General features: G+C 40.6%; 1 protein-coding gene across 1 annotated transcript in view; it reads left to right on the top strand.

Moving 5' to 3' along the window:
- The window catches only part of LOC131072802 (L-arabinokinase), a 249262-nt gene extending 236656 nt beyond the window's left edge, over window positions 1–12606 (top strand). The window contains exons 25-29 of the mRNA XM_058009061.2: window positions 7698–7916; window positions 8115–8280; window positions 11676–11747; window positions 11929–12135; window positions 12218–12606. Coding sequence (XP_057865044.2) covers window positions 7698–7916; window positions 8115–8280; window positions 11676–11747; window positions 11929–12135; window positions 12218–12343 — 790 coding nt within the window. The 3' untranslated portion in view covers window positions 12344–12606. The remainder of the gene's footprint in view (window positions 1–7697; window positions 7917–8114; window positions 8281–11675; window positions 11748–11928; window positions 12136–12217) is intronic.
- Window positions 12607–14773: the final 2167 nt, after the last annotated feature.

Raw genomic sequence — 14773 nt, 5'->3', positions numbered from 1 at the left:
GGTCAACAACAGCACTAACACCTCCAATCGTACGGCCACCTTCCCGTGCGGTCAACACCCCTCCACCGTTTGGCTATGTTTGTTTGTGCAGTGTTGCGTTGTTGTGCTCGTCTCTCTTGTTTTTTTTCTCTTCGTCTGTTTTTTGTTTGGCGTGGTGCAGGGTTTCCTTCTCCTTCTTTTTCCTTGCATGGTGCAGGGGTTTGTTTTAAGTGTGGCGTGCGAGCATCCACCGCACAGTGGCATTGACTGTCGGTGTGACCACCGCACGGTGGTTCCACCGCCGGTGTGGTCACCATACGGTGGCCCCATGACTTTTTATTTTTTTCCACGTCGTACGGTCACCTGGCGTACGAGTTTTTTTTTTGCAAGCCGTATGGTCACTTGGCGTACGAGTTTTCTTTTTAATTGTCCAGATTCGGCTCAGGTTTCGTGCCTCCGGGATCGCCTTTTCTCGGTTTGCCTCGCCTGAGGGTCTCCCACTGTGGTCTTGTGCCTCTCAAGTCACCTGCCCGGCCTCTCAAGTCCCCTTCCATCCTCTCGGGTCCCCCTCCGGGCTCTCGGGTGCCCTTCCGGCCTCTCGGGTCCCCTGTGTGCTTTGCGTGGTAGGGTTTCAATTTGGAACCGTTGGTGGCAAGTCTATTTGCAATGGCCATCCGAAGACCTGGAACCACAAATTCTACAGGGCCCACAGTCTCCTTCCCGTACATAAGAAGAAGAAGAATAATAAAGATTTTGAAAGTTGCGGCCTTCCAGACAAGGTTCCAATCGTTGCCGACACAATTGATCTTCGGATTATCTACGTCACCGAGGTTTGGGGCGTCTCCCTTCCAATATTCTCTATATTCTGGCAGGCACACCTCCTCTGTTACTTGCGCTGGTTCCTCTACTTCGAGCCTTTAGCTTTGGAACATTTCGTAATCCTCCATCTGCCAGTGGAAGAGCCCGTTCAATGACCCCGTCCCATCCTCGGAGCACTCTCCTAGTTTGAGAATCCCTTTGTCGTTGGGCTCCCTGGAGCCTCGTCCTTCGTTCCTCAGGTTGCCTTCTCCTTCACCCTCCGATTCCGAAGATGATGCCAGTTCCTCACTAACTAACTGTGTCCCGAGGTCTATGATAAACTTCCTTCCTCCATTCTCTGTAGACAAAGTGTTCTTCTTCCAGTTGTGGGTGGCCTTGGCTGCCACCAGCCACCCTCTCCCTAAGATCGCATCATACCCTTTTTTCTTTAGTGGGATTACCACGAAGTCCAATATGAAGGGTTGCGTCTCGATGGTAACTTGTTGGCCCATCAGTGTCTTGATGGGTTTGATTCCATGCTGATCTACTCCGAGTAGATTGAATGTAGATGGCCACAGCGTCGGCTTCCCCAGCTTCCGCCAGGTTTCTTCTGGAAGAACATTCACTCCTGATCCACCATCGACGATGGTATCGGTTAGAATGGTGCCAAGGATACCCATCTCCACAATGGTTGGGTTCCTTCCAGTGTTAACTGCCAGCAGCATGGGGTCTATTGCAGACCCCCCAGGAACATCTGTGAAGTGGTTGGTATTGGTGCGTGGTTGGGAGAGATTATTCAACAACGCCGTTCGTAATTGAGGCATCGTCTGGAGGAGGTCGTGTACCTTCACAGGCACCTCCAGTTTTAATTTTAAAATTTGATTTAGTATAGCATCTCCGGCTTCGGTCGGCTGGAAGTACTCGCCGTACCCTTCGCCTTCACCCTTTCTCATATCTCTTTCTCAACTTCTTCCCGTGCTTCCCGTGCCCTTCGCTTCTCCATCTCCAGGTCTGGGCACATTGCGTGTTTGGCTTGGGTGCGGGTTACGGCCAGCACTTCCTCTTCTTTGGTTTCCTCAACATTGAGCAAGTTGACGCCAGACTTCGGGCAGGTGGCGTCTTTGTGGTCTCCCGGTCTGCACCATTTGCACAAATATTGTGTGGCGTCTCCCTCCAGGCAGTCTCGGGCGAAGTGCCCCCACTAGCTACACGCTCTGCATTGTACCATCGGTCGACCTTTGGAGTCGTATTGGATCCGGCTCCTTGTGTTGTTATTGTTGTTATTGTTGTTTCGTCCTCCCCACCAGTTATCTCATTAGCCTCCCGAGGTTGCATTGTTGTTCGCTTGTTGGCCCGTACCCACTGGTGCGAACATTGTGGCCTGCTCCGTGAACAACACCTGGTTCATTTGCATATTCCGGTTTTTCATGTTGTATGGGCATTCCTTGGTGGAGTGTCCCATCACTTGGCAAATCTCACAAAATGCCTTCTTCGGGCAAGTACCCTTTGTGTGCCCCTCCTCTTTGCACTCAGTGCACCATATGTCCCCTTCGGTCCGACCGATGCTTCTCATTGTTTTGAATTCCCTCCTCATTCGCTCCATGTCTTTCTGGAGCGCTTGCACCCGTTTGCCAGCCTCGCTGTCGCTGCTGCTTTCCTGTGACGAATCATCCTCCTCAGGCGAGCTATCCTTCTTCTTTTTCTTCGATGTCTTGGTCTCGCTCTCGAGATCCATCGCTCTATTGTATGTGTCTTCGTACGATGTAGGTGGAACGATTTTCATCTTCTTTCGGAGGGAATGCTTTAGTCCCTCCACGAACCATTGCTTTTTCAACCCATCTGCTGGTTGACTCTCCATTTTTCCCAGTAGTTCCTTCGGTCGCCGACTATAAGCTCGCACTGTCTCGTTCTTATTCTGCTTCGTTCCATAGATCTTGGCGACTATTTCGTTGTCATCTCTCAAGAGGCAGAACTCTATCCCAAACTCCTTCAGGTCGAGCCATGTGCCGACTTTGGCCTTGTCCATATCTGAGTACCAGTCTATGGCCACTCCCCTCAAGGTTGCTGGGAACTGTGTTACCCATTCTTCTTGGTCGGTAACACCATTCACTGACCATATGGTTTCGCACGTTCGACAATGGCGGACGAGATCTTCCTTCCCGTTGCCATTGATCTTCTGCAGTTTTTGCTTACTTGCCATCGTTGGGGGTTGTCTTCCTGGAGGTGGTTGTGGCTGTGTCTGTGCCCCTGTGCCGCTCCCTTTGGTCCCTCTGGTGCCAGTGGTGTGTCCTGCGTGGGTGACTGGAGGTACGGTGTTTTGCCTACCGAGCGTGGCACCTACCGTACGGTTATCCTCCCCTTCGTTGTCACCCGCGCCCGCTCCTGGCTCCCTTTGGTGATCCTCACTTTGTGGTGTAAGGGATAAGTTTTTGAACCGATCCCGAGTCTCTTCGACTAGATCTCTCCTTAACCTTGTTTCCTCTGGAAACTCTTCGTGGCTCCGCACCCTACGGTGTTCTGGCGATGCGTAGAAATTTCCGTCGACTTCTGCACCCTCCGTGACACCTCCTCGGTTCCCCTCGGGCCACCCTTCGGCAAGTTGCCTTAGCCTCCGTCTACGTTCTACTTGCTGCTCCAGAATCAAGGCCCTCTGTGCAGCCTCCCACTCGTCTGTTTCTGCTTTTTTATTTCTATCTTTATTCAATAGATTGGGCATTAATTGCCGTACATTTCCATAATTCGCAATACATTTCCTCAGATACAACTCGTGTCAATGACACTTTTATTTGAATATAGAAGATTCAAGGTTCAATTCCTTCTTGGTCTGGTGCCATCCCACACCTCCAACGCTGTCCACACGGCACTTGGTGGGATTTCTGCCTCTTTTTGGACGTAGGTCTAGATGGCTACCAGAGCAAAATTGAGAATTCTCTCGTTGCACTATCTTCTCCTGTGTAAAGTTTTGTTCGAGCGTCGTCGGCCTCTGGGTTTACCTCACCAACGGGTAGGCCCATCGTGTCCGTGTGCCATCCGCGTCTTCCGTTCCCGAGTACGTCTAGGCAACGGCGCCAAATGTTTGCCTCATACGGGTAAACGATTAAACGCAGAAAGTAACTGCACAGAACATAATGGAAATATATTAAATAACCAGTCTTTGTATTAATTCAACAGTCCATGTACATCAAGTGCTTATAACATTACATCTGATATGACTATTATGATGATTCACTTCGAAGGAAAGATATGCAATATATAATACCCGAAGGGGTGCGACCAACCGTCGCGTCCAACTGCCCTTCGGGACGACTAACTAGCTGACTGCCGTAACTCATTATTACCGACGACAACATAAACATAATATGACAACATAACATAACGATTATTCCCGGCAACACTTGTCTAAACATTAGGGTTTGATTTTCTTATTGGAGACAAAAACCTCCATAAGTAAACACACTTGCATCTGTGAGAGACCAGCCAAGAGTGTGCAAGGAGATTCTACTTCAGGGATCTTAGTTGGGCTACAAAGAAACCAGTTTTGAAAGAGAAGCTTTCTTGTTTAGCCACCACCTTTTTGGCTTGTTGGAAGTGAACAAGAGTCTTTTGATGCATTTTCAGATTGGGGTTTGTATGAAACTCCATTTCCAGCAGTTTGAAGGGTTTTTGGACCAGATTAAGGAGTCTTCTAGTAGTGGCTGTATTGAGGTGGCTTCTTGCTAGGCCGACCCCCTTTGCAGCTCATTTGAAGGTCATTCCAGCCCCAAACTTCGTTCTAGGTAGTTGTCCATCTCCAACACAATAGTTTAGTCTACAAGGGTTGTAGCAGACAAAAGGGATTTAATATACATAAATCAGACCTATAACAGGCCGTACCAGTTGTAGGATGTGGAGTCTCTAAACATCTCCAAACTCAAGGTTTTATCATAGCATATATTGACCAATATGAGCGCCTACATCAGACTTCCGTATGACAGCAGTTTGGCGAAGTGAAGAGAAGATTTCTAAATCACTGTGAATCATTTTCTGAGTGCACATCTTGGTTGTTTGACTTTGCTTGCATAAAGATCAACTCATTAACTACTCTTATGCAACGGAGCCACTGGGTATGTTAGAAAGTGATTTGAAAGACATTGCTTGTTTGTAATAGCACCATTATCATTAGAAAACTATTGTATTTGTTTATAGTAGAAGTTTGATTGAATAACAAGCTTGACTGTAATTCCTAAGTCAGTTTTAGTTTGCTTCATTAATTGCAAAAAGAATAGAATTGTTATTTCTCTTCAAAAACTACAAACACAAATCAAAACATATCTTCTGCAACTTCTATCTAGTTCTGAAAGACCACCAAAAACAGAGGTAAAGATAGTTTATTAAATTAAAATTAACCAGTATGTTGCTACAGGACAGTTCTCAGTAGTTGCGCCTGGGGTGGGACATTACAGACATTGTGGGGGATGCTTGGCCATCCTCGGGACAATCAAGGGACGTCTCTGACCGTCTTGGGGATGGCCAAATGTCCCTTGAAGTTTCCAAAATGCCCCCAAAAAGGGGGAAGCATACCCACACAGTTCTTGAGAATTGCAAAATTGGAGGGACAACTAAGAGACATACCCTAACGTCTCGCTGTTTCCATAATGATAGTGGGGATGGAATTGTAGGCTCGAGGGGTGGTGACGGATCCTTGTGTAACACAATAAAATTTGTTTCAAGCTCAAGCAAAGAAAAATCATGTTACATTATGTGCCATTTGATAATGAGATTTGCATTCAATTCCCTAGGTGACATATTAGAATTTTAAATATACAAATGTTGAGCGTTTAAATTGGGTCAACTACCACATCCAATTTTGGAATTGCATAACCTAATGGACAAGGTTAGTGCAAATCCTAGGTATATTTGATGGAAGAAATATCCCTCAGTAGTGACATCTATATTGAAGGATTCCTTGCAAGGAGAATTCAGCAATTCAACACAAGATATATCTCAAAAGAAAAAAAATTTAAGGTCAAGATAAGTAAATTAATCCTAGTTTGTCTCAAGGCATTCCACTTCAAAAAATTTATAAAAAGCCTATTGCATTCCTATTTAATATTTTCCACAAAGAGAATGCCTACTGTGATGGATTACTTGTAACCTTTCATCTCATTTTAACCTTGAATATTTTAAAATATTTAGGATAGAACTACTTTGCAATCCTTAAAAAAATGAAATGAGCTCAGCTTCTTGTAGAATGTCACACATTAATTGTACAATCATAAATGTATTGACAAAAGGTTAAAATGCATGTACACTTCTTTACTTGAGCTATGGCAGTCAAGAATGTTTTGAAATCCAAATATAAAAACTAATAAGTAGCAGGCATGAGTGTGTGCATGAGGTAGTTTCTGACTTATTGTGTCTCAAGCTCCTCTTTGTCAACAAAGGTTGCCCGCAATTAGCATGTCCTTGATAAAGTGATATGTGGCATAGTTGAAAATTTTGTAGAGTACTCACAACTTGTACTTGGGAGCCAAAAACCTTGCTGAGATACTCACCTAAAAACTTGCTGATGTTTTTTTGAAAAACTCGGGGCGATTTTGGTGAAACCCTGTCAATAAATCACTGAAAACTCCAAATTTTTATTAAAAACTCACCAAGATTGAGTATAAATTTCTTTTTTATACGTATTGTTAAATATTTTTCAATGATTTTTGCATTTCAGGCATGCAATGATTGGTGACCAAATACAAAGGTTTTCTTTAAATTATTTTCTGCCTTTCCTTGCAAATTGATTGAGTTGAGGAAGAGTCCACGTAGGCTTGAAATCAGAAATTTTAAATGACTTGCTAGTTTATATGGATTTTCGTAGTTTTATTCATAATACATATTGCAAGTTCAAGCAACCTGTAAACTGTAATTTTATTTCTCGTAGTCTAATATCCTTTGATTCATTTCTATGCTGAAGCCTGAAAATGTTGTGTTTGTAATTGTAACTCAAGCTTGTAGGTCATGTAAGCTTGCAATATGAATAAAATTTCAATTAAACAACAGGCAGGACTGAATTTGCACAATTATAATTGTAAAAATTCTAGCCTACCGGTCGTTAAATAACCTGCAGGCTTAAATTTTACACAATTCTAACTGTAAACTTGCAAAATGAACAAAATTTCAATTAAATGACCCACAGGCTTGAAATTTCACATTTTCAACTGTGAAAGTTCAATCCTGTAGGTTGTTTGAACTTGCAATATGAACAAAATTTCAGAAATTCATATAATTTTTACATCTGACTATAGATGAGGCACATGTTGAAGATAGTGCAGCTACACCATCCACTTCTGCAACATCCACAGAGTGGCAGAAGGCTTTTTTGAACTTTAATCATAAATGAAATTTATGATTTAGAATTATTATTGATATTAGAACTTGAAGTTTATATGTATTTAGAGGTTGAACTCTTTTTTTGGTCTATGATGTGTGTGAAACTCTATAATTTTGATTTATAGATGATGGAAATTAGTAATATCTGTATTTTTGAAGAATATTTTAAAAATTTATGTATTTTAAATGCTCGATAAATTTTGGGAGTTATTCCCCAAGTTTTTGCCAAGTCCTGAGTTTTCAAAAATTTTGGGCCTGCTGAGTAATTGCAGAGTCTGAATTTTTTTAACTATATGTGAACCATTTTCAATATTGACTTAACAAAAAGAAATTATTTATCGGTTGCCTTTATGCAATCAACTTTCATCCTTGTGAAGGTATGCAATGCTAATCTTCAAGTTGATTTGTAAAATCTTCACTGTTATTTGGATGTGCAGTGATTATGTAGCTTAGAATCATAGGCTTATCAGTAGAACTAGAACATTCAATGGTGTATACAGTATGCAGTGTAGAAGCATGGATTAGAAAGATTGTTTATAATATTATTACTTTGATTTCAGTGTTGGTGGGGCAGACTATGGTTCTGTGAGGGTTGGAACATTCATGGGGCGCCAAATTATAAGATCGACAGCATTAACTCCGCTTTCCCAACCCTCAACAGCCACAAACTTACAAGAATATAGAAATGGAGTTATCCATGATGAAATTGACGAATATGGTTCTGTCTTGCTTGAAAAAGAAGCAAAATTAGATTACTTGTGCAACCTTCCACCTCACAGGTATATTTATTATTTCTCAGCCATGGCTTGAGAAACTTCATTCTAATTCTTTAATGGGGCTACATTATCAACAAATTTCTAACTTCAGATAGTAAATTGCTTAACAGCTGTCTCAATATCTTGTATTGGAAGGGAAAAGTTCACAGTAAACATTTTTTTTATTTATAAGATTTTTTCTAATTTGGTATTGAATTGCAGATATGAAGCAAATTACGCAAAGATACTCCCAGAAGAAATAAGCGGAAGGGCTTTTATGGATACATATGGAAGTCACAATGATCCAGTGACAAATATTGATCCCAAGTGCACCTATGCAATAAAAGATCCAACAACACATCCCATTTATGAGAACTTCCATGTTAATGTATACCATTTGTGTCAACTTCTTGTCATATTAATTTCATATGCAGTGCTTTTCCTCTTTTAACTTCTGATTAGGATGATGCTAATTTTAATATGAAGGCTATGAGGGATGCATGCAAAATAATGATCAGCCAAAAATAAATGGGACCAAAGCATTGGTAGGAAATATATTAAAACTAGTAAAATTACTTAGTTCAGGACGATAAACAAATCAACAAAGATTAGAGTAGGGTACAATAAAAAATTATAATCACATTACAGGTATCACATCTGGTGAAGGATACGGAATATTTATTTGCAAATACAGTGAGCAGGAAAATATAGTAAAATTTAAACCTAATGTAGATATTTGAAATTGCATTCATTAGTTTAATTCTCAGCCTATCATACATCATTCAGGCCCTGAAGTTATATAAGCTTGCTGGGATCAGTTGTGCTTTTTCTTAGATGTAATTCTCTTATATTAAACATTTTCTGTAGTATAGTATTTGGAGGGCAAGCAGTTAGATCTCTCGCTATGTCTGACAACATACACCCTGCACAAACCAATCGAATTTACTGTCTTTTATTTCTTAGACAAATATTGGGGACATTGGGTTTACAGTTGTTATGCTCAATTTTAGCTGCTTCGACAGATTTTTGTTTGTTTTATGAAGAATGGAAAAATTATTAAATATCTTGGATGTTGCACAGTTTTTCAATCACATGGAAAATGTTTTATTTTAGCATAGGCAGGAAGCTCATTTTGTTGTATTGTTTGTAGAAATCAGCAGCTATATATCCTTGGGAATGAAGAGACTAAGCTTTAATAAGAAAAAAACAATGTAAAAAAGGAGATGAAAACATATGATGGCATGCATAGGTAGGTTACAACATGATATAACTTGATACTCGACTGGATATGCATATATACACATCTATATAGCAAAGGGAGCTGGCCTGAATAAGACACCTGGCCTGAATAAGACACCTAGCCTAAAATATATTAAAAGGTCCTTTGACAAGATTGAAAACTCCAACATCCCCTCTATAGCTAGACTAGGGAGCCGGATCATCAAGACTATTGTGGATTTCTCCCTCTTGAAGACTGTTCAAAGATTAAAGACAAAGAGATCCATTGACATATCAAAGGATAGATGCATGGCTGCCTGAAGTTGATACAATCTATTAGATACCTTTGAAATTGTTTGCTAAAATACTTATCTCTTCAATCTGAATGAAGACTCTTGATCTATTGGTCATGTTGGTTTTCAATGCGTGCTTTGAGTTATTTAAGTTTGATGATGACTTTATCCTTGTGCCTGTTTAATCCAATTTGTGATGCTAGAGAGTGTTGATACCATTTGCCTTAGCAGCCAAAACAATAAATCAAGGATAAGCAACACAATGGGCAAGATGTGAAGTAACATAACCATTGTAGGAAGTGAGGAACTTATCTTCCCTATTTCTTGAGAACTTGATATTTGGAGTACAACAATCTGTGTTCTTATGGCCAAATCTTGTGCAATAATCATATTTTTCTTCAAAAAACGGGACGTATTTTGTATCTTCCCTTGTTGAGAAGCAACTTGACCTAGTTCATATTCCTTACTCTTCTTCCTCATTAGTTTGTATTTCTTCTTGTAGGTAGTTTGGTCCATGAACTTCATTTCTTTGATGATCTTATTTGCAATATTGGGCAAGAGCATGGAGGAGTATGCCCATAACTTGCTTTGACCAAACTTGACGAGACAATTCTAGAATGAGGTCAGCTTCAATCCAAAAACATAAACAGCATATGCCAAATGAGTTTTCTTGAGCTTTCAAAAAGTGCAAAAAAATTAAATAAATTCCAAAACTTGAGTTTCCTTATGTGGATTCTCAACTACCTTGAAAAAATATCCAAAAAAATTGTGGTAGTTTGCAAGATATGATAATTCTTGAAAATTAGGGTGTTTGAAAATTGTTTTTAAATTAAGATGCATTGAATGAAAGTCTTTCTTGTCTTGATACCATGTAGACATTAGTAGTTATGCATCCTTGGGAAAAGACAAGAATGATGTGAAAAAAAGATAGATGAAAACATATAATAGTGCCTATGCGCAACAACATTTTATATAATTTGATGCTTGATGATAAACCAATGGGTTCAGATGTGTATATATACGCATTGCTATATATACCAAAGGAGGCCGACCCAGAATGCATCCAAAGACATGCATAAAACATTAAACCTAAAATTCATTAGGTCTTTAGACAAGATTACAAATTCCAACACAAAAAATTAGGATTGATGGGGTTGGAATGTGCATACCCTCATTTTAATTTTTTTTGCATCAGAATCATACTGGTTTTGCCCTATATTAAATCTATCTATTTAAATAACCATCAAAGAACTAATTTATAGTCATACCATCTATGTAAGTTTGTTTGCCATTACACATATTGGAAGTTGTGGATGGTACAAAAAATTTTGTTGGCCTGCCAACTGAAATATTTGAGCACTTACCTTTGCATTATCCCAGAACAGGAATAATTAACATACTATGCTTACATTTTTAGTATTTACGTATGTTACCCCGAGTTTATAGGACGGGGAGACAAGGGGATGAGGAAATGGGTTTCTGGGACAGATTTTTTTTTTGCCAGTTTTGGGGATGGGGGAACAGCTATTTAAAAAATAGGGAAAAGTTAAAATGTATAGGGAAATTTCAAATATTCATATGATAACATTGATAAATCATTCATCATATACATTATACACAGCAATTGAGTTGAATTGAGAGTTGAAATTCATAAATTCATATACATGATGTAATGTAATAGTTAATACATGAGGAGGCGTCCCCCCCATCCCCAGGACGTTTCTGTTTCTGGGATGCCTGATTTTTCCCAGGAAACGTGTCCCCAGGTAACACTGGTATTTACCTGTGAAAGTTCTGAATTGGAGTATCCATAAAAGAACAAGTTCATATTCATATAATCTATAGGCTGTTGGCATAGTTGATACTAATATATTGTAATATTAATTTATACAACTGATTGTCTTCAGCCAGGGCAACTCTATATTTTGAGCCTTTCGTTACTTGAAAGGACCTTCACCCTGATTTGTAATGAATAGCAAGCAGCGTGAAATTAGATCCACAAAATGGAACAATATTTGCTGTATTTTTCACGTGTATTCTTTATGAACAGAGATGCATGTATCTAAAAATAGATTAACATCATATGCATAGAGGAGAGTTCTTTTAAGATCCCAATTTTAAAATGTCAATCCATTTCTTTGAGTGAGATATCCTTCTTCTTCCATTAGTATCATTTTAAAAAACTTAGCAGAAAATGTCTACTTGTTCATGTAATGAAAATTCAAATTATTAGCCTTTTTTGTTTTATTTATTAGTGCCCTTTTTGTTTCAGGCATTTGGATCACTGTTATCATCAGTATCTACAGATGAGCAACTTTCTGCATTAGGAGAACTTTTATACCAGGTGTTTCCTTATACTTCATATACTCGTATTCTTCTTGGCTTTGACAAGTTTCTTCTTACAGAATTTAGCTTCAAATTTTGAAATTTGATGAGTGATTTTATGAAAATGAAGAAATGGTTGCATGCCTTTTCTCTTGGAAGTTAATCTTGACTAACTATGAAAGTGTTGCTTTTTTTTGCAGTCACACTATAGCTACTCCAAATGTGGCCTTGGTTCAGATGGCACAGACCGGCTTGTAAATCTTGTTCAACAAATGCAGCATAGGAAAAAGAATGGAACTGAAGAAAAAGGTACACTGTTTGGTGCAAAAATCACAGGTGGAGGATCTGGTGGGACTGTTTGCGTGCTTGGTCGAAATTGCATTCAAAGTAGTGAAGAAATTATTGAGGTTAGATTGTTACTGAACCAAAAGACTACATTACGTGCATTATAATGGATTCATGCTATAATAGGCATTTTCAAATGTGCAGATTCAGCAACGTTACAAAGCTGCAACAGGTCACTTACCTTTTATATTTGAGGGTTCTTCACCTGGAGCTGGGAAATTTGGCTACCTGAAAATCCAACACCGGATCCATGGCAGATTGTTCCATTGATATGAATAGACATAACCTTTGCCTGGAGTTTAAAAATAGAGATTCTAGTTTTAATAAATTTATAAAATATGTAAGATATCATTTTCTTACCATTTCGGTGGCACTAGAAACTATAGAAGGTAGGATAGCAATAAATTACACTTTGCTGCCAAATTTTTAAAACCACGTGTTTTCAATTCTATTCTTGCAGACAAATTTTTTAGTCTCAACAAAGTGCTAAGAAACACATTTATTGATTTAAGATAATGAAGTATTTGATTTAATTTTGGCAAGAGGTGCACTACAGAGGGATATGTGAAATTCTTTTAATTTATGAGGTTGAGAAGTCTTTTGGGGTTCATGGGTTTAGTTCATTTGTTGAGTGTGCAGTGTTGATTTGGTTGAAGATGGAAGAACTACTTGTGCCAGTGGTCATCTTTGACTCTTGGTTTACTATGATTGTACTCAAATTGGGATACTATGATTGTACTCAAATTGCAGGGCTTCTAACATAAATAAAGGTTACTTTAATTTGGAAAAGCTTCTTGTTAGCAGCAATATTGTAAACAAATAAAACTAGTTAATTAAGTTGTAAGTTGTAATTGTCTTGGTTAGTGACAACCGAGGGGTGGCAGTTGCGATGCGGCGGTTGGCGCTTGCACCCCGTCGGCATCTTTATATACTTCCGAATGTAACTTGTGACGGACGACTACGAATGGAATAACATCTTTTATATTTGACCTGATATCTATGGCATTATTATTCTGCATTACGTGCTTTATCTGTGTACTTTAAGTTATTCACCCGAGGGGGCAAACATTTGGCGCCGTTGCCTAGACGTACTTGGGAACAGAAGACGCGGATGGCGCACAGACACAATGGGCCTACCTGTTGGTGAGATAAACCCAAAGGCCGATGACGCGCAAACAAAGCTCTACAATGGAGAAGACACTACGATGAGGGAATTTTCAATTCTACTCTAGGTAGCCATCGAGACCTACGTCCGGCGAGAGGCCACGAAGGCGGAAATCCCACCAAGTGCCGTGTGGATAGCGCTGGAGGTTAGCCCGGCAGTAAATCGGTTGATGAACCATCTTCCCTGGCTGCTTGCACAGGCATCGCTGGCACAACAAGCTCGCCTGGAGGAGATTGCCCAGGAAGAGCGACGCCAACAAATTCTTCAACAGTACAGGAAGTAGAGCAGGCTGGCACGAGGCCAGGAAGGAATTGAACCCTGAATCCCATAGGGATAACGGAACATTTTATATTCAAATAAAGGTGTCATAATATTGACATGAGTTGTATTGACGAAATGAATTAATAAAGGCGTGTTCTGGTTTATGTGTTGTGAATTATGGAAATGTATGGGAATTAATGCCCAACCTATTAAATAAAGATAGAAATAAAAAAACAGAAACAGACAAGTGGGAGGCCGTGCAGAGGGCCTTGATTCTGGAACATCAAGTAGAACGTAGACGTAGGCTGAGGCAACTTGCCGAAGGACGACCTGTCGAAAGGTGGCCCGAAGGGAACCAAGGAGGTGTCACGGAGGGTGCAGAAGCCAAGGAAAATTTCTATGCGTCGCTAGAACATCGTAGGGTGACGAGCCACAAAGAGTTTCTGGAGGAAACAAGGAAACAAGGTTACAGTGGAATCTAGTCAAAGAGACTCGGGATCAGTTTAGAAACTTATCCCTTACGCCACGAAGTGAGGATCACCAAAGGGAGCCAAGAGTGGGTGCGGGTGAGAATGGAGGGAAGGACAACCGTACGGTTGCAAGTGCCACACAAAGAAGGCAAAGCACCACACCTCCAGTCACCCAAAGTAGGACACACCACCGGTCCCGGAGGGAGTGGCACACAGACGCAGCCACAGCCACCTCCAGGAAGACGACCCCCATCGATGGCGGGCAAACAGAAGTTGCCTAAATTCAATGGAGATGGCAACGATGACCTCGTACGGCACTGTCATACATGTGAGACAATATGGTCAGCCAACGGGGTAGTTGACAAAGCGGATTGGGTGGTGCAGTTCCCTGCCACCCTGAGAGGACTAGCCATTGATTGGTACTCTGATGTGGATAAAACAAAGGTGGGAACATGGGATGACCTGCAGAAAGCTTTTGAGAAGGAGTTTCGACTCCTTCGAGATGATAATGAGATCATGGCGGAGATATTAAGCACAAAGCAGGGAAAGCACGAAACAGTGCGAACATACAGCCGACGGTTAAAGGAATTACTGGGGAAGATGGAGAACCAGCGTGCTGACAGACTAAAGAAGAGATGGTTCGTGGAAGTGTTGCGGTCATCCCTACGGAGGAAGATGAAGATTGTACCGTCCACTTCATACGATGACGCATACAACCGTGCAATGGATTTGGAAAGTGAAGACAAAACATCGCAGAAGAAAAAGGACAAATCCTCTGGAGAAGAGGAGTCCTCGGGAGAAAGC

The sequence above is a fragment of the Cryptomeria japonica genome, chromosome 2 (assembly GCF_030272615.1).
Source record: "Cryptomeria japonica chromosome 2, Sugi_1.0, whole genome shotgun sequence".
Lineage (NCBI taxonomy): Eukaryota > Viridiplantae > Streptophyta > Pinopsida > Cupressales > Cupressaceae > Cryptomeria > Cryptomeria japonica.
This window is presented reverse-complemented; position numbering and strand designations above follow the sequence as displayed.